The sequence below is a fragment of the Neofelis nebulosa genome, chromosome X, assembly GCF_028018385.1.
Source record: "Neofelis nebulosa isolate mNeoNeb1 chromosome X, mNeoNeb1.pri, whole genome shotgun sequence".
Classification (NCBI taxonomy): Eukaryota; Metazoa; Chordata; class Mammalia; order Carnivora; family Felidae; genus Neofelis; species Neofelis nebulosa.
Window position 1 is genome coordinate 81614051 of NC_080800.1, and position 19615 is coordinate 81633665.

At 40.7% G+C, this 19615-nt stretch overlaps 1 protein-coding gene across 1 annotated transcript; it reads left to right on the plus strand.

Annotated features, from left to right (window-relative positions):
- The first annotated feature begins 6618 nt into the window (after positions 1–6618).
- On the plus strand, positions 6619–19563 carry TMEM35A (transmembrane protein 35A). Its single transcript, XM_058714733.1, has 2 exons — positions 6619–7018; positions 17760–19563. Exons 1-2 carry the CDS (start codon positions 6899–6901, stop codon positions 18165–18167), a joined length of 528 nt encoding a protein of 175 aa, XP_058570716.1. The 5' UTR covers positions 6619–6898; the 3' UTR covers positions 18168–19563.
- Positions 19564–19615: the final 52 nt, after the last annotated feature.

Genomic DNA, 19615 nt, shown 5'->3' on the forward strand with positions numbered 1-19615 from the left:
CTGATATGTATAGAGTATGATCTTGATTCTCTTTTGGAAGTAACTCAAAGAGTTAAAATTGAAGAGCAGTATTTGCCAAGTACAGCTACCTGTCAGTTGGTATTTTGATATAACTGACACATTCAGTCTGATGCTGTAGAGAGTCTCGATTAGCACTACTTGTGAGGCTGAGGAAAGAGTCATTACCACGTAAGCTGTTCTCAGAATTTGTTGTTCACACCTACCTTATAAAGAACATATGTTGCCTACAGTAGACAGAGACACTCACCCCACCATAACCTTGTTTCTCTTTTCACTTTTCACTCTTTTTCCACCATGTGCCTTGTGTTTCCCTGAGATACAGCTGAGGTCACTGAGTTTTGAGGCAACAAAGCAGAGTGAAATATTCATTAGTATGGTTGCACATTAGAATCACTTGGAAAGCTTTTTTTAAAAAATGTTTATTTTTGAGAGAAAGAGAGCGATCGGGGGAGGTGTGGGGGTGGGGGGAAACAGAGGATCTGAAGCAGGCTCTGTGCTGACAGCAGAGAGCCCAATGTGGGGCTTGAACTCACGAACCATGAGATCATAACCTGAGATGGAGTCTCTAAGAGACAAACCCACAAAGTACCTCGAGGAAATAACAGACTACTTGGGGTTCTCAGGTCACATTTTGAAAATCACCAAAAGAATGCAGGATGATCTGTATTGTACATAACTGGTGGTCTCATTACCAGTTACCTCAGAATTTTCCAGAGCATGAAGGGGTCACAATACAAAAAAAACTTAGTATCTGTTGTCTAATGTCTCATGGAATTTACACATTTACATTAACTCTTCACCCTTTGTAGGCATGTGAGTTTGTGACCCCAGTGTAGTCACCACCCAGAGACCTCTGCAGTTGGAAGGAAAACCTACAAATATGCAAATGGTAGGATGTAAGGAACGGTATGAATAAAGAATAGAATTTCTCATCCCCTAAGAGACAACAAGGAGAGCCACCTCTTTCTAAGAACCAGCTATTGGATCTCAGTTCAGTTTCAAGTTCAAGTTTAAATATCCAATATTCATGGGGCACCTGGGTGTCTCAGTCGGTTAAGCGTCTGACTTCGACTCAGGTCATGATCTCACAGTTCGTGAGTTGAGCCCCTCATCCGGCTCTGTGCTGACAGCTCAGATCCTGGAGCCTGCTTTGGATTCTGTGTCTCCTCTCTCAGACCCTGCCCCCTCCTGCTCTGTCTCTGTCTCTCAAAATAAACTTAAAAAAATTTTAAAATCCAGTATTCTATTTTGCCTCCAGAGCCAACTAAAGACAAAGAATCATCTCAAACCAATAGCTAATGTTATGATAAATGACTAAACACAAGTTTGCATAATGTGGCAGTTGATAAAATAAGCCTTTTTCAGACATACCTGGGTTTCAAATCCCAGCTCAGCAGCATACAAACATGTGACTTTGAGAAAGTTACCTAGCCAAGCAAAGCTTAATAACAAGAGTTCCTATTTTGGGGTGTTGTTGTAACGAATGAATAAGATAATGTATTTAGAGCACTTACAATGGCATTTGACACATGGCAAGCCCTCAGTAAATGATAGCTCTCTATTAACTGGAAGTATTCTAACTAGGATTGAAGACAAAACTAGTCTTTAAAAGTGCTTAGAAGTGTTCTGAGTAGCCAGCACCATCATCAGACCGGGCATAGTTTAGAGGATCCCTCGTATTACAAATACACAAAAATACATTTATTAACAAAGACATGGGCACTTGTGACATTCAGGATCCAGTGTTCAGTGTTGGCACAACACACAACCCTAAACCCCTGGTCTCATAATTAACATCATTCAAATGTCAGGGGAATACTTCATATTGCTTGCCATGTGTACTTGAAACAAAAGGCAAATGCATCTGAATGCCACAAAGGTTTGTGACTTCTGCTGCTGCTATCAGACAAATGCTTTGGTGTTCAGGGAGAATTTGAGCAGCAGAAGTGCTTAGTAAGAGAAAAGACAAATCAACGTGTCAAGTCCTTCCTTTCTCAATAACAATAGATTCTTCCATAACAATGATTGTGTCCCAGTAGCAACAAGCATTGGCTTTCTTCCTTCTATTTGTGTTCCAATTCATGGTTTCCTGACATGTGGTAAGTGGGCCTCCATTTGTACTCTTGCCCCAGGCCAAGCAAATGTTAGCTGGCCTGTAGCTAACACAGTAAGATGGGAAAAAGAAATGAAGTATAACTATTGGAAAGGAAACAAAAGTCATCATTATTTGTAGCTGATTCGTTTGTCTAGCCAGAAGACACCCAAGGGAATCCATTGAAACACTCAGATTTAACTCAGAAAAGAGAGAGTTCAGAAAAGAGTTCAACGAAGTGGCTGAATAGCAATCAATAGTTTTCCTGTAAGCCAGCAACAACCAGTTAGGAGATATAATGGAGAAAAAAAATCCATTTGTGATGACAACAAAAAATAGCATAGAATCCTTGGAAATAATTTTTTAAGAAATTCATATGCTTTACACAAAGAAAACAAGGATATTTGTATATCTTTTAGCAAGTAGGATTTGAATACATGGAAATTGATGCCGTATTTCTGGATGGGAAAGCTAAATTTTGTAAGATGACAGCTTTTAAAAATTAATTATATGTTTAATTCAATCCAGTCAAGATTCAAAGTTATTTTACCTTGATAAAGTGATTCTAAATTCACCTAAAAGAATGAATAAGGATAATAACAAAGAAATTTTCAAAAAAGAATAATAATGATGGGACACTTGGCTTATAAGATATTAAAGTGTACACATAAGTTATAATATTTAAAACAGTATTGTCACAGGAATCAACAAACAAATCAAAGGAACATAAGCCTTGAGACTGACCTAATAAAAAGATAAGAACCCAATATACAATAAAGGAAGCATCACAAACCAGTGAAGACAGAATTCATCAACAATATTAAATGTAAAAAAAAATGAAAGCCTAAAGCAGCTTTAAAAAGTATAAACAAATGTTGGGGGTGCCTGGGTGGCTCAGTCGGTTAAGCATCCAACTCTAGGTTTTGACTCAGGTCATGATCTCAGGTTTCATGAGTTTGAGCCCCACATGGGGCTGTGTGCTGACTGTGCAGTCTGCTTGGGATTCTCTCTTCTTCCTCTCTCTCTCTGCTTTCTCACTCACTCTGTCTCAGTCTGTCTCTAAGTAAATAAATCAACTTAAAAATTAAAAAAAAAAGTATAAGCAAATGTTAAATTTTGAGATTGGGAAGAATTTTTTTTTTTAATTTGAGAGAGAAAGAGCATGAATCAGTGGCAGGAAAGAGGGACAGAGGGGCAGAGAGAGAGAGAGAGAGAGAATCCCAAGCAGAGTCCACACTTAGTGCGCTTGATGCAGGGCTCCACATGAGGCTCAATCCCATGATCCTGGCATCGTGACCGTATTGAGGAGGGCACCTTTTGGGATGAGCACTGGGTGTTGTATGGAAACCAATTTGACAGTAAATTTCATATATTAAAAAATAAATAAATAAATAAATAAATAAATAAATAAAAAAAAAAGAAATGAAAAAAAAAAAAAAAAGAAAAAAAAGAAAAGTTCTTAGAGTCAATAAAAAACACCAATACTCAAAATAAAAATGGAAAAGGACATAAACAGAAGATATACATATGACCAACAAATATATGAAAAAATGTCCTAACACACTAATAATACACAAAACATTTTTATGAATGAAATTGATGAAGATAAAAAACACTGAAATTCTCAATGCAGATCTGATGTGGTGATGCATACATATTATATACTGCTGATGGGAAGGTATATTTGCTTTTTGGAAAGCACATAAGTAATATGTATCAAGAGTCTTTTAAGCATTCATCTCTTCAAATGATTTAAAGGAGCAGCAACAGCAAATGGAGGAACAACACAGGTTTAAGTTGAATACCCCAATAGGTGGCAGCCCTGCTATGGACCTGGGTCATTGCTTCACTCCTTGCTCTGTTTTCTCATTCATAAAATGGAGGGAATTAATAGTACTAATCTCACAATACATGCAAATCAGTTAGAATAGTGTCTGGTATCCTCTAGATGATAAGTAAATGTTAGCTATTATTAAATATGTACATATAAAAATGAATATGTATAGGGGTGACTGGGTAGCTCAGTCTGTTGAGCATCTGACTCTTGATCGGCTTGGGTCATGATCTCACGGTTTGTGAGATGGAGCCACCCACGTGGGGCTCTGCGCAGAGCCTGTGTGGGATTCTCTCTCTCCCTTTCTCTCTCTGCCCCTCCCCTGCTCATGCTCTCAATCTCTCTCAAAAAAAAAAAACTTAAAAAAAGGAATATACGTATATGAAAAGTTCATAATTTTGACCCATCCAACTTCTAGAAATTTATCCTAAGGAAAAATTCAGGAATTTAGACAAAGATTGGCATACAAAGATGTGCATCGCATCTTTATTTACAGAAGCAAACACCATTAAACCAATAATATCTAGCATGTGAATAGTTAAATGAAGTATAATACATTCAAATGATGCTGAAGTATTATACAATCATTTTGAAAAGATTCTGTTTTTGAAGATAGTTTAATGATACGGAAAAATGCTAACGAGTGAAAAAAACAGGGTATAAAACTGATTCTTTAGTAGGATCAAATTTTGAAAACTTAATTTATATATATTTTGTACATAGAGAGGCATTTAGGAAAAAGGTCAATTAGAATATTGACCAATCAGAATAACAATGTTCATCTCTGCACGTTGGGATCACAAGTTATTTTTTCCTTATATTTATTATTAGTATTTCTATTATTCAGTATTTTACACATTTTATAATGAATATTATCATTCCCATTATCATGTAACTTGAAAGGAAAATGGTATATATACATATATATATTTGATAAGTTGCTTAACTATGTGAATGGGCTTCCCTATGTGCTCATTTTGCTCCTCTCCAACAAATCCTACTCTCACTATAGAACAAACCCCTTGGGAACAGGGTCTATGGCTCATTTATCTGCATATTCCTATAGTGCCTAATTCACTTGTGTGCACATTGTAGTCACTCACTAATTTATAGGTCAAATCATAATCACGAAAGATTGAAATTCTTCCACAATAAGATGTAAATGATTGCTAAATTTAAAGTGTTACCACTCCCAGGGATATGTACATTTAAATTCATCAGTTTTTTTTTTTTTGCAAGGAAGATTTATTAGGATCTTGTGCACAAAAGGTGTTCTAGGTACTATGGGGAATATATAGAAGTTGTTCCTACCTTTGAAATGCTTATAACCTAAACTAACTGTGGAGTAGATTAGGAAAGCAAAAGAAGCAAAAAAGGAGCTACATCATTATATGTTAGACACTGTGCTAGGCAATTTACTTATATCGAATTCTCATAACAAACCTTTGAGGCAGAATTTTCACAGACATTTTACAAATATAGAAATGGGAGGCTTGGGGAAGTTGGGAGACTTATCCAAGTTCACAGAGTTAGTTAGTTAGTTGCAGAGGTGGCATTTAAACCCTGGACCTTCTGGACCTGACTCTAGATTATTAATGAACACTGCCTCATCAAAAGGGTGTGTGTGGGGTGGGGAGCTTATACCTAGCTTACAGTGTTGCTGTAAAGACTGAATGAGTTGGGGCACCTGGGTGTCTCAGTCGGTGAAGCCTCCAACTCTTTTTTTTTTTTTTTTTTTTTTTTTTAGCCTCCAACTCTTGATCTCAACTCAGGTCATGATCCCACAGTTCACAGTTCGTGGCATGATCCCATGGTTTGTGGGATTGAGCAATGCATCAGGCTCTGCACTGACAGAATAGAGCCTGCTTGGAATTCTCTCTCTCTCTCTCTCTCTCTCTCTCTCTCTCTCTCTCTCTCTTTCTCTAAATAAATAAATAAACAAACAAACAAATAAATAAATAAATAAAAAGACTGAATGAGTTAATACAAGTAAAGGGCAGTGTCTAGCACTTAGTAAACAGTCAACAAACATTGGTTATTGGTACAGGAAATCAGAGGATGGAGAAACGATATCCAGCTGGGAATGGATCAGGAAAGGCTTTCCAGAGGAGGTGACATTGAGGAAAAGGTTGAATGTTAATGAAGAGTGATGGAATAGGGAGAGGTGGGAAAGCTCTGGTTTATGGGGCCATGAGTAGATAGGAGATAAGGGGTGGCATGGGAGCTATTGGGAGATAAACCTCCAAAGAGAGGCAGGGGTCAAAATGTGGAGGGCCTCAAATGCCTAATTTAAAACCCTGGAGTTAACCACTGGGCAATGGGAGCCTTTAAAAGTTTTTGAGGAAGAGAAAGATAAAGCGTTCTTCAGCAGCAATGGAGCTGGAAACTTTGCAGTTTTATCCTTGAATGTTACCCACTGCAGAAACCAGCAAACTGGGGAGTAATGTTTTCGACTGAAGGAAAGGAAAAGGGGAGAGAAGGAGGGAGGTTGAAAAATGAGAGTGGAGTGAATTAACTAGAGGACTATAGAAATGAAAAGTGCTCCCGGTGGGAAGTGGTGGAAAAGAGGTCTTCCCCTGATTCCTCATTCCGGAGACATCCCAGGGACTGAACTCGAACCATAACCTACCTTTTCCCAATTTACGACTTCCCCATTTTAAGTTTCCACCTCCGTGGAGGGCTCCATTTAACTTCTAGACTGTGCTTTTGGCCAGTGAGGAGTAAGCGTAGGGCATTAGGACCCAGCGATTGTTGTAGTGAGAGAGGTTGAATCTCAATCTCTCAATTTTTCTCCCGAGCTCCCTCCTCTTCCTTTGTCATTCTAGCTGCCTGCTGCCTCCGCAGCGTCCCTCTAGCTCTCCTTCCCTCTAGCTCTCCCTGTGCTAACTGTCTGCGCCTTAGACAGGGTGCGCAAAGCCGAAGGATTGGTTGGGACCTGCCTTGGTAACCCCATGGCGTCCCCCAGAACCGTAACTGTCGTGGCCCTCTCAGTGGCCCTGGGACTCTTCTTTGTTTTCATGGGAACAATCAAGTTGACCCCCAGGCTCAGCAAGGATGCCTACATTGAGATGGTAAGTGAAACAAATGGGTGATGAGGGACGCACCCCCGAGGGATTGCGAGTACCTCTCCCCTTCTTTTCTTCCCCGTCCGTGGTCCCACCTCCTTCACCCCTACCCCCACCCCGGACCATCCCTTCTCCCCAACAACTTTGCAGCTCTGAAGGAGCATCTGGGCAAGAGCGATGTGGGCTATGCCTGGAGCAACTGTTTTGGAGCTACTGAACACCAGTTGGGGGAGGGGTTGCCCAGCGAGTACACCTCCACCTCCAAATAAACCAGAAGGCTGAGACCTGCGTAGCACCTGTCATTGGCAGGAACCCTTCCCTCGTTCTAGCACACCCAAAGTGTGGGCAACCAGTCTGCAAGTCTGATTCCTTTCCCTGGAGCTAGGAGTTTAGCAAGCTGGAGAGTTTATTCATCTTCGGGAAGAACAAAGGGGAAGGAGGGAAACAGCTGGAGGAGAAAGGGCTACTAAAACTGGTGATTTTTTTAGGGGCAGGAAAGGTATTCCTCATTCCAGGAGGAGAACTGATCCCCTAGCCCCCTGGGTGTGTTGTGTCTGTATCCTTGAAACAAAGCAGTCTTGGCCCAAATAAAGGTCACTGAGCACCTGCTTCCTCCCTTTCACTCAAGGGAGACCTGGATGTTTTGTTGTGTTGTGTTGTGTTGTGTTGTGTTGTGTTGTGTTTGTGGGCTAATCTTCAAAATATGCAAAGTCTGCCTCTTCGCTCCTGCAAAATAATCCATAATCCCCATCTTGCCCTGTGGATGCTCAGGGCCAGGTCCTCTGCAGGTTTTCCTTTCTGCAGAGTTGGAATCACCAAAGGTGACTGGTCAAAACATTTCCTCTGCAACCTGGGGGCTGGGCTGCTCTCCCTAGTTGGGCGTGAAGAGGACTTGTTCCTATGCTGTAGAGTGCTAGGGGATGGCAGGGGATGTTTCCAGCACTTTCGGTCTCTCGCCTCTCCCCGTCACTTTGCCTCTTCATTTACCTGCCCCAGCTGAAGAGAACCTGTTTCTCACTGCCTTTGCCATACTGCCAGTAATGGGAGGGAACCCATTACTGAGCTCTCAAGGTCAAGAAGGAAAGGAGCTTAGGGGAGGAACAGGAAGGGAGAGAGAAAAGAGGCAAGAGGGACTCCCCATTAGGACTGAGGCAAGGAGGAATAGCCCCACACGTTGACAGGAATAAATAGCTCTCCTGGAGCCCACTGCGGAGCCTTCCAGGGCTCCTCCATGGGAGCTGCAAATGGATGGAGACTGGCAAATTGTAGATGCTCAGAAAATGTTTGCAGGCAGCTCTGGCTTCTGTGTCAGGGTTTGAGCTGGTGCTTTCCATGTCTCTCTCACCACAGGATCACCCTGAGGTGGGGGAGGGTGGCTGGGACTCAAGGGTCTAGGTCTAGCCCCAGTGGCAAATCCTAATATATTTCTTCTTCTCCCCTCCCCTCCTCCCAGCACGCTTGACCAGATGGAATTGAAATCAGGTCAAAATGAGTATCCAAAGCAGCCTGCACTGGGGAGGGGCAGGGAGGTGGGGTAGCAGAAGCCACCAAAGGCAGAGGGACAGGGTGGGAGGGACATGCCACTATATTTTTGTCTTGGTGGTAGTAGTTTGGTGTTAGATTATAAATACGTGAATATGCTCTTGCTTTTCTTTACTTTTCATATGTACAGATATTTCTGTGTTTGTGTGTGCACCTTAGGTATTTTTGAGCTTTCCCTTTCCTCAGGACATAGTACACTTCTTCAGTATACTCCCTGTCCCCCAGGCCCTCCTCAGCTGTTTTAGAGCCCCCTCCCCCAAGCTGCACCCTAAGTACAATGTTAGGCTCTGCAGGCAATCCAACTAAGATGGAGTCACCCAGGAAGCTTCCTGCCAGCTTGGCAGGAGTTCCTGAGGAGGACCAGCCACCAATGGGTTTATAGTAGGTTTCTTCCTAGGGGGTCAAGCTGTTTATTGCAGTCTAATGAAAATCAGAAGAAACCAATATCAAATTTTCATATCATATAAAGGAACATATTTAAATAGGTGTAAGCTAATACAGCAGGACAGAAACATTGTGTGTGTTATGTTGTGTGTGTGTGTGTGTGTGTGTGTACACACAATTCTGTGATTATGTGTTTAGGGGCATCTGGAGGGAATGGAAGAACTGTATCTAGCTGGGAGGTAGACCTCACAGTAGTGTGAAGCTTGAGGAGGATTTTCAGATTGCCTTTTCCAAGGTCCCCTCCTGCATTGAACATTGGGCCCCAGGCTGGAGATGGCTGTCTGGCACAGGGCCCACTGCACCAGTCCTGGGCTGGCCTACCTTTATTCTTGAATCCATAGGAAATGGGAAAAATTCAATTCTAGTACAAAGAAGGGGCTCAGTTGATATTTGTTGAATGGATGAGCGAATGAATGAATTATTGGAGCATTCTCTTGGCTAGTCACCACCCTTCAGATTTCTCTGGTTGGATCTTGATTATGTAGTACAGGAGCCATTTCTTGCTCTTAGAAGGGCATATGGCCCCCTCAGGACCCCAACTCTAGATCAGCTGGGATGATTATTTGGAATTTTCTGTTTTCCATTTAGGAGTGATTCCTCTGCATTGATAGTCATGCATTGCCTGCAGTGGCTTTTCTTTTCTTTCTTTTTTTTTAAATTTATTTATTTAAAAAAAAATTTTTTTAATGTTTTATTTATTTTTGAGACAGAGAGAGACAGAGCATGAATGGGGGAGGGGCAGAGAGAGAGGGAGACACAGAATCGGAAGCAGGCTCCAGGCTCCGAGCCATCAGCCCAGAGCCCGACGCGGGGCTCGAACTCACGGACCGCGAGATCGTGACCCGAGCTGAAGTCGGACGCTTAACCGACTGAGCCACCCAGGCGCCCCTGCAGTGGCTTTTCTTACAAGATCTCAAAGTGTGGTAGTTTAAAGATTATTTGTTCTTTGAAACATATCAGTGAGATAAATTCATTTAATTAGTTATTCTTATTTTACTGATGGATTAAACTGATCCAATATCATAAGGTAAACTGTTGTGGGAGCAGAGATTAGAAACCAAGTCCATGACTCAGTACTCTCAGTAGAGGAGTCATTAATGATCACAACTGCCTTTTTGGATGTCAGAACTTACAACTGATTCTTGAAAACACCTGGCACATTCTTGCTTCTTTTTTGTAACAGTACAACTGCACCAATCCATACTTTTACTTTGAAACCAATTTTTCAAATTTAGAATTTTGGTTTTTTTCTTTTCTGCCACTATTTTTTCCCCTGTTCTAAAACCATTAGTGTTATGCCTACGTGTTGTCCCGTCCATGGAGAATCGTTGCTAAGAACCAAATGGACACATGACTATGAACTTCTTTCCTGTATACTGCAGAAGCCAGGAAAAGTTAATGGATGGAGCATAGGCTTTTGGTCAGATAGCTTTGGGCTTGAGTCCTGACATTCTTGGTGTCTCAGTTTCCTCATTTCCTCAACTTTACCTCAGAAAGTTGTTGCAAATATTAATCGAGATTATATATGGAAGAAGCATCTGGTATAGTGTTTACATATAGTGAGTGTTTAAGAAATGCTCTGGGTGAAGTAATGATGATCATGGATTCTACATTATGCAGTGGCTTCCTGACTAATTTGAATGGTCAGTTTAAGGGATTGAAATCAGGCATTTAGAAGAGCAAGATGCTATTTTCATGTGCCCTGGTGAACAGACATTTATGCAATTAGCTAATATTGAAAACTCTACACTTGCTGCCGGGTAATGCACAGTGGATTCCATGCAGAACTTCCAGATGTCTCTCTGAATTGCCCATTTGGTGTGTGTCACCCAATACCTCCTCCAGATTTAGCAAGTATCATTATAGAGTACTCTAAAGCCCACGTGAATTCAATATGACTGATCACTCCCTTGACTAAATACCTTCATTAATTCACTTGAAATTAGGAGACAACGCTTACAAATGTTGCTAAGCAGTTTCCTGTGCAGTGATGGGGAACAAACAAATGGTTGACTTGCTCTAAATTTGGTATTCAGCTCTTTGTAGCAGTGGTTCCATTCTGTAGTCAAAAGGAGCCCCATGTAGAATGGTAAGAAAATGCCAAATTCCTGTCACAATGAAGCCAAGGGATTGTGGCCCTAAGGAAAACAGGGCAAGTCTCTGCTTCTTTGCATCCCCTCATAGGGAAGGTTTGTTGATTTGATTGATTTGCTTATCCTATAGTCAAATGCCCTCCTGTTTGGGCAGTTTATTTATTTTTTTTATTTTTATTTTTAAAAAAAATTTTTTTTTTCAACGTTTTTTATTTATTTTTGGGACAGAGAGAGACAGAGCATGAACGGGGGAGGGGCAGAGAGAGAGGGAGACACAGAATCGGAAACAGGCTCCAGGCTCCGAGCCATCAGCCCAGAGCCTGACGCGGGGCTCGAACTCACGGACCGCGAGATCGTGACCTGGCTGAAGTCGGACGCTTAACCGACAGCGCCACCCAGGCGCCCCTGGGCAGTTTATTTAATGTCCTTAGGTAATCTTTTATGCTTCTAATCACCGCCATTAACTGCTTTCCAGCTAGGTAATAAGACAGTAATTCACTGATGCCTAGACTGCTCTTTGAGGTGGTACAGTACCTTTATTCTGTCAGAGAGGAAACTGACCCTGAGATGTGAAGTGACTTTACTTAGTTCATACAGCTAGCCATCCCATGCTAAACTACATTGGAGTTTATGGCAAGGAACTTGTGGCCCCTCAATGGCCAACAGCTGTGCTTGTTTCAGAGCTACCTTTCTTTAACAGTTGAAGTCAGATTCTTCTGCCCTAAAATGCAGTTTGGTTAGCAGGACCAGGTTTCCCAGCTTCCTCTTTAGGTATGTACTATATAACAGTGGGAAAGAGAATTGCTTAAAATGTGTTTATCATTCACACGGATATTTGACAATCAAACATGTGATGGCTTTTTATAGCCCTTAGGAAATAATAATTCACATATGGCACTTTTTCCCTACAGAGATGCAGGAAAATCATACTTGAGTCAGTATATTCTGCAGCGGTTATGGTCTAAGACAGCCTTTATTGTTTAAGATAGCAACCAGGCTGAGAATTTTAGCCAAAATATATTTTTGTCAGTGCCCTCTTTGGCTTTCATATAGTTTTTTTCTCTGTAAATTTTAGTGAAGAATAGCATTCTGAAATGTGCACCTAACATAAATGAACCACTCAAGGAATTTTCAGAATACTCCTGTGCAACCAGCACCCATATCAACAAACAGACCGTTACCAGCTCCCCAGAAACCCCCCTTGGGGCTCCTTCCAGCTACTACCTCCCCAAGAGTAATTATTTTCCTGAATTCTAAAAATGTAAGTTAGTTTTACCTGTTTTTGAACTTTATATAAATGGAGGTACACAGTAGATTAGCCATTTTTTTTCTTTTACCTAACTGGCATAAATATACTGAAGTGGACCAAACCACTTGGCCTCTGTTCGCATTTTGTCCTGTTAGCTGCCTTGGACCAGTTATTAATTGCACTTGAAGATGAATGTAATTAGACAGTTTTTAAAAAAATGTTTATTTATTTATTTTGAGAGTGAGAGAGAGAGAGAGAGCAGGGGAGGGACAGAGAGGAAGGGAGAGAGAGAATCCCAAGCAGGCTCTGCATTGTCAGTGCAGAGCCCGACGTGGGGCTCAAGCTCACAAATTGTGAGATCATGACCCGATCTGAAATCAAGAGTCAGACACTTAAATGACTGAACCACTCTGGTGCTTCGTAATTAGGCAGTTTTGAGCTGTTCAAATTTAATATCGTTAACATGAGATCATGGATCCTGGTGTGTTGTGAATAGTAAATTACAAAAAGAAAAAGAAGTATGACTAAAGAAAGTCTCCATATGTTTTTGACTCGTGTCTGAATCATATTTTCTCATACAATAAAAATAGACCTGTTTGATTCATTGTTATTATCATTAAAATAATCACTGTGGCTTACAAACACATGGTCTTCTCATTGTGTGGTTCATTAATAATGAAATGTGTGTTTGTAGCCCTTGGTTGATGCCATGATGCTATGATTTTTTATTAAATCTCCAAACTGCACATTTAATTTATAAAAAGGGGAAACCCAGATAATAAAATACTTAATAATTTTCTCCAAGCAACTTAGGGGCAAAACTAAAATTGAAATTTAGCTTATCTTAAGAATCTCAGCCCAAGGATATTGCTGGATGCTTCCCATTGAAGGGATTTGAAACATTTGACTAAACACTCCTCTTTTCTTGCTTCCTTGCCCTATAAGGAAACTATGGTTACAGGGTCTAGGTCATTGCAATGGAAAGGAAACAGATCTAACAAAGTGATCTGTGAGAGCCTTTTGGGAGAGTGACTAGGTCAACTCTCTTTATTCTTACTATCAGAACAATTAAAGTCTTTAGAGATCTAGTTACTATAATAGACTCAAGACTTGTGACCCTTCTATTGTTAGAACTGAAGTGGCCCAGACCAAACATTGATGGGGCTAACAATAGTAGGATTCTTTTGATGTCTCCATCCTACTCCACAGGAGAAAGAATAAAGGGCTTCCTATAATGTCAAGACCCCACCCAAGCTGAGTCCCATCTCTAACAAATTAAACACTCCCTGTCTAGAGTCCTGGAGAATAGGTGCTATCTGTACCTACTCAGCTTTGAACTAAAGATTTGATGAAATGGCTTATGGTTATGCAGTTTCCTCTGTAGGAAAGAAGGGAAATAAACAGGCAATAGCCTCATAAAAGATCCACAGCTGTTGTTTAAGAAGTTAGATAAACAACTGAAAAAGTAATAAGGAGTTACAGCAAATGTAAAGAAAAAAAGGTCACTATGGGTGCCTGGGTGACTGCGGCTCAGGTCATGATCTCATGGTTCGTGAGTTCCAGCCCCGTGTCGGGCTCTGTGCTGACAGCTCAGAGCCTGGAGCCTGCTTCAGATTCTGTGGCTCCCTCTCTCCATGCCCCTCCCCCGCTCGTGCTCTGTCTCCATCTCTCAGAAATAAATAAACGTTAAAAAAAAAAAAGAAAAAAAAAGGTCGCTGAAGTCTTAGGAACTTTATTTAAAGACCTGGAATTTGGCCGAATGCTACAGATTCCACTCTGGTATAGTTAAGAATCTATTATTGAATGATGGGTGGTTAGCCTTAGCCAAAACAGGACTATTTCCAGAAGCCACTCAGCCAGCATCTGAAAGTCTTGGCTCTGAACTTGACTGTAAGAAATTCTTCTTATCTCCTGCATTCATCTTGTCAGAAGCTTACATTTAGGATTAGGAACTGCCTTTTGGGAAGCTTTGTGTTGTTAATTAGAAATGGTCCTTAAAAGTGTTAAGGAAGCCTCTTGGGTTTAGATTTCTTTCCTTAATGTTGCCCTGCTATTGTCACCAGAGTGCAGAGTGGAAAGAGTTGGCAGGTGGCATCTAGTTTAACAGCAAGAGGAAACAGGCATACTTTTCCCCACCACCAGGTGCCCTAACCCTCATCTATGCTCTCTGCTCCATTTGGGTCTGGCTCAGTTCAGCCCAGGGTTTTCCACTGTGTACTGGTGAACCTCTCCCCTAATTTCTGTCAAAATCCCTGATTAACTGAAAATGGGATGAGGGAGGAAGAATGTCTAACTTGTTGTGTTTCTTTATATGCTCAGGGACAGGGTGAGGTGAAATGTTAAACACAGGATCTGACAGGGCCAGGATTAGGAAGAGGTAAGTGAGGCAGAGCTGTGCAAGTGCTGACTTGGATCCTGCCTTTACTTAAAGTTTTGATATTTTGTTCTTTACAGATATTATCTACCTTAATCAAGAAGTGTTTTTGGTGCCCTCTTAAATTTTGCATTCAAGGCAAATAGCCTTGCTCATTTCACTTTAATCTTAACCCTGGCCAGGAAAATGAGGCTCAGAGAGGTAAAATAATTTGCCTATGGACACCCAAGTAGAAAGCGACAGAGATGGGATTTAAAGGCAAGTCTGTTTGAATCAAAACCCATGGGGTTTTTTCCACTGAACTATTGGTCTTTTAACAGTCCTCATAGAGGATTATCTTGTGCCACTCATGATAATTAATCCATGAAATAAGGTGTATTCACTTATCCAGAAGTGAGAGAAATGACTTAACATTTGTTCCAAACCTAGATTGTGTGAACATATTCTAAGTGCCAGATGCTTCTAAGAGGTCAAGTTGGCTTTCTTCCTGATTCTTATAATCCTTGCCTTGCATCTGGAACTTTTGATTATTCTCTTCTTGAAAACCTTGGCCCCCATGACCTTGTCTTTTGGCTTTCTCCATACTTTTCTGACTACACTCTCTTCTGTCTACTTTGTGGACTCTCTTCCTTTTTCCATTTCTTAAACATCTGTCACACAATTTTCCCTACTGAATACATTCTACCTGGGATACTGATGACTATCCATTCTGTATCTTTACCCCAGATCTCTCATACTGAGTTGCCTACCAGACATCCCCACTTAGATGTCTTAGAGATACTTCAACTAAAAAAAAACCCAAATTGAGTCCCTTATTCCTTCCTACCACTTGCCCCACCCCCAACTTGTTCTTCCAGATGCATCCCCAAACTTGGAGAATGGTAACACTCTTCTATGCAGGTACCCAATACAGAGAACAGAGAATCTTTCTTGACGTATCCCTTTCCCTCAGTGTCCACATCCAATATGACACCAAATTCTGTTGATTTTGCATTAAAAGTATCCTTGACTGTCCCCTCCCTCTCTCCTTACTGTCATTACCCTACTCTTACTTGGTTTCCTTGCTTCCAAGCGTACCTCTCCCAGTCCATCCTCCACATTATTTCCAAAGGGACCTTTCTCGAAAGCAAATTATGTTACACCTCCTGGCTTATAGGATAAAGTCCACCTCTCCAACACAACATATATAGTTCTCCATGATCTCACGGTGACACATATATAGACATATATAAAAGGATATATATAGTTTTCATGATCCATTATTCATATCTATCTCCCCTGTCTCATGTCTTACTCTGACCTCTCCCTCCTCCAACCTATGCTGAACTGGGGCAGTGTTTGAAACACACACGTCTGTTTTGTGCTTCAGGGCCTTTGCTCGTCCATTTTCCTGTGCCCGCAGTGAGCTTCCCTTGTTGATATTGCAAACACCTGCTCTTCCTTTAATATTCCACTCTAGCTTTTCTCAGTTTCCATCTAGGGAGACTTGACCACTCTGGCTTGCCTCTACTCTATTCACTATATGATTTTATTCAGCACCCATTACACTTTATTGCACTTCTGTATTTACATTACTTTTCATCATATAAACTCAAGCTTCAGGAAGGCAGGGCCTTTGAATGATTGACATCTGTATCCAAAGTACCTAGTACAGTGCCTAGCACAAGGAGGCACTAATAAATATTGAATGAATTAATGGACACTTACTAAAAACAAAGCAGTGGGCCCACCTAGTAAGACATTTGATGAAATCTCATTGATTTACTAAAAAATGAGGATCAGGCCAATCTGAATACAGTGAAAAATATTACTCTAAGGTCTATTACTCTAAGGTCAATATAATCTTATTGCTTTGTAATGTATCCAGTGACTCCCTTCTCTGTTCTATGGTGTCTCACTTTGGGCTATAATTAGACCTTGTACAGGCTTCTATCATGTGCTGTTAACCACACTGCTCTTTACTGGTGTTTTATGTATCTATTTCCTGCTACTAGACCAAGAGCTTCTTGTCCCTGTCTTATTTACCTCCTTATCTCCATTGCATAATCCATGGTAGGTGTTTAATAAATATTTGTTGAATTAAAATTAATGAACTTGCACCAGGCTAATCAAAGTAGTGTCTTGTAAAGGCCTAAGGATTTATCTCAATGGCCATGAGAATGATTTTTTTCTTACTATATTTTAAAGATATAATGGTCTAGTATTTGCATACATTTGTATTTTTCTATTCACATAGCACTCACTTTTTAATTTTTACAGATTACACAGATATAAACTCTAGCTCAGTTTTTGTCTGACTTATCAGATTCCAAATTAGGGAAGTCTAAATTAGTGAAGCTTTACCATAATATGCCTTGCCTTGTTTCATTTTGGTTGGTATTCATATTCAACTGGGTTTGGATGAGGCAAGCGCTAGAAAATGTAGATATGGCTAATCCATACCAGATTTTATGGGCCCAATAAAATTTCTTTTATTTATTTTTTAAATGTTCATTTGTTTATTTGTTTGTTTATTTATTTATTTATTTATTTATTTATTTATTTATTTATTTATTTATTTTGAGAGAGAGATAGAGCACAAGCAGGAGGGGCAGAGGGAAAGGGAGAGAGAGAATCCCAAGCAGGCTCCATGCTGTCAGCACAGAGCCCGATGAGGGGCTTGTTCTCAAGAACCAAGAGATCATGAACTGAGCTGGAATCAAGAGTTGGATGCTTAATTGGCTGAGCCACCTGGGCACCCCTAAGTTTTTTTAAAATGCTTTTAGTGTTGTTTATGATTTATAATCAGAAAATAATTTTTAACAATAAAGCCAAATTCTCTTTTGTGCTGTTACTAAGGTTCAGATCACAGGGTCCTCAGAAGATTTCTTGCTTTTTTCTCATCTTAATTACAAGATTTTACTTAGGGGCCACAGTAAAAAAAAATTGGGACCTAGTGGGGACATAGAAAGGGAATGGTGGGGAAGGAAGATCTTGCTTGTGCTTTCTTCATTCTAATGTTAAAATCATGGTTAATGTGGCATTCCTTATGGTATTTCACTCTAGAAACGTGCTTACAAGAGCTATGTCCGAGCCCTCCCTCTGCTGAAGAAAATGGGGATCAATTCCATTCTCCTCCGCAAAAGCATTGGTGCTCTTGAGGTGGCCTGTGGCATTGTCATGACCCTTGTGCCTGGGCGTCCCAAAGATGTGGCCAACTTCTTCCTACTCTTGCTCGTGTTGGCTGTGCTCTTCTTCCATCAGCTAGTTGGTGATCCTCTCAAACGCTACGCCCATGCTCTGGTGTTTGGAATCCTGCTCACCTGCCGCCTGTTAATTGCTCGCAAGCCAGAAGACCGATCTTCTGAGAAGAAGCCCTCACCACCACCAGGGCAAGCAGGGAATTCCGGGAATGCAGAGGAGCAGCCCTCCTTATATGAGAAGGCCCCTCAGGGCAAAATGAAGTTATCATAGGAAAGCAAAAGTGCAAAAAGTGGACCTTCCAGGCAGTTGCCTCCATTACACCCAGGAAGATGTCAGTGTGTGTTTTTCATTTGATTTATCTTGAGGGAAAGGAAAAAATATAATCTGCAAGTTAATGGCCCTATTGGCTTGTGTACACCTATACCCTAAAATGACCTCCCCACATAGACATAGTGCACCACCTTTAATCACTCCAGGGAAATTCTCACATCTTGCTGCATGCACATGTATATGGCTAACTATTGAAGTGTATTTGTGAGATGGACTCCAGCAAGCATGTGACTGTAAGATTATATGTGGGAAAATGTATTTACTGTGTGTGTGTGTGCGTGTGTGTGTGTGTGTGTGTGTGCATGCATGCAAGTGTGAGGAGAAGGTTCTGATCTTAAACTAATCCTGCACAGGTATCCTTCCCTTTATAGACTGATTCTAGTAAGGGCAGAATAAAATAAACCTCCTATAAAGAGAATCCTACTTACTTCTGGTATAAATCAAGTGATATGTTTCTGTGGGATGAGGGAATTTCTCTCAATAGATTAAGCTGAGAACCAATTTATCACTTTAGGAAAAAGTTCCTTCAATTTGAGACACTGAGTTATACTGATTAGCCTCCACTGTAACAGTTGTTGAAATTTTAAATACTCTATATTCAGTTTAATTAAAAGAAGGGATATATGCAGTCCATACATAATCTAATTCTTCAAGTGATAAAATTGGAAGTTTCACCTTTCCTTTGCCCCAATCCAACCTACTAAGCTCCTTTACTCACAGTTTGAAACTGACACAGTAACTTGTCACCAGACCTCTTTTTTGGATTTTCTTAAGCCAAAAGCTGTCTCACTTCCTACTATTCTCAGCAGCTAACCAGGATTTGGCAGCTGCTCCACTGTTGCAGTTGAGGGAGCAGGGATTAGTCCTGTTAGAATTCTGTGAATCTCAAACTCTAGCTGTTCTCTTAAATCATCTGAAACTTGACAGAGGAGCTGTAACCAGTGTTTCCCTGCCAGACTCACTACTCCTATTGAATCTTCACTGAACTTTGCAAGTGTAAGCAGAGATCCAAGTTACTCCCATGGTTGTCTCCTCTACACCTCTTTATCAATTCTGATGGGTGGAGTTTATCTGGGGGAAGGACATTTGATATGGGTTAGTTGGATTGAGCAGTATGAAACATTGCTTTCTTCATTCCATACTGCTGTTTCTCCTTGTTAGATGTACTTTGATGGTTTTAATATTATTGTGCCAGGGATGGGGAGAGGGGTGGGGGTGTTTGTGTGGGGAGTACAAATTATTGTATTTTCTTCAGTGTCATTGTTCTTGTTAATTGATACCTCTGTCTTATTTCTCTCATTCTTTCAAAATAAAAATTTTTGAAATTTGGAGGAAACTGCCTGGACAAATAATGAAAATCTGGGAAGAAAGGGTCATATCAAGCGATT

What these genes read in the sequence shown, in the direction of transcription:
- TMEM35A (XM_058714733.1), top strand. Translation starts at nt 6,899, where the DNA reads ATGGCGTCCCCCAGAACCGTAACTGTCGTGGCCCTCTCAGTGGCCCTG. An exon ending in AGGATGCCTACATTGAGATG is followed by an intron (nt 7,019 to 17,759) that starts GTAAGTGAAACA and finishes ATTTCACTCTAG; the next exon opens with AAACGTGCTTACAAGAGCTA.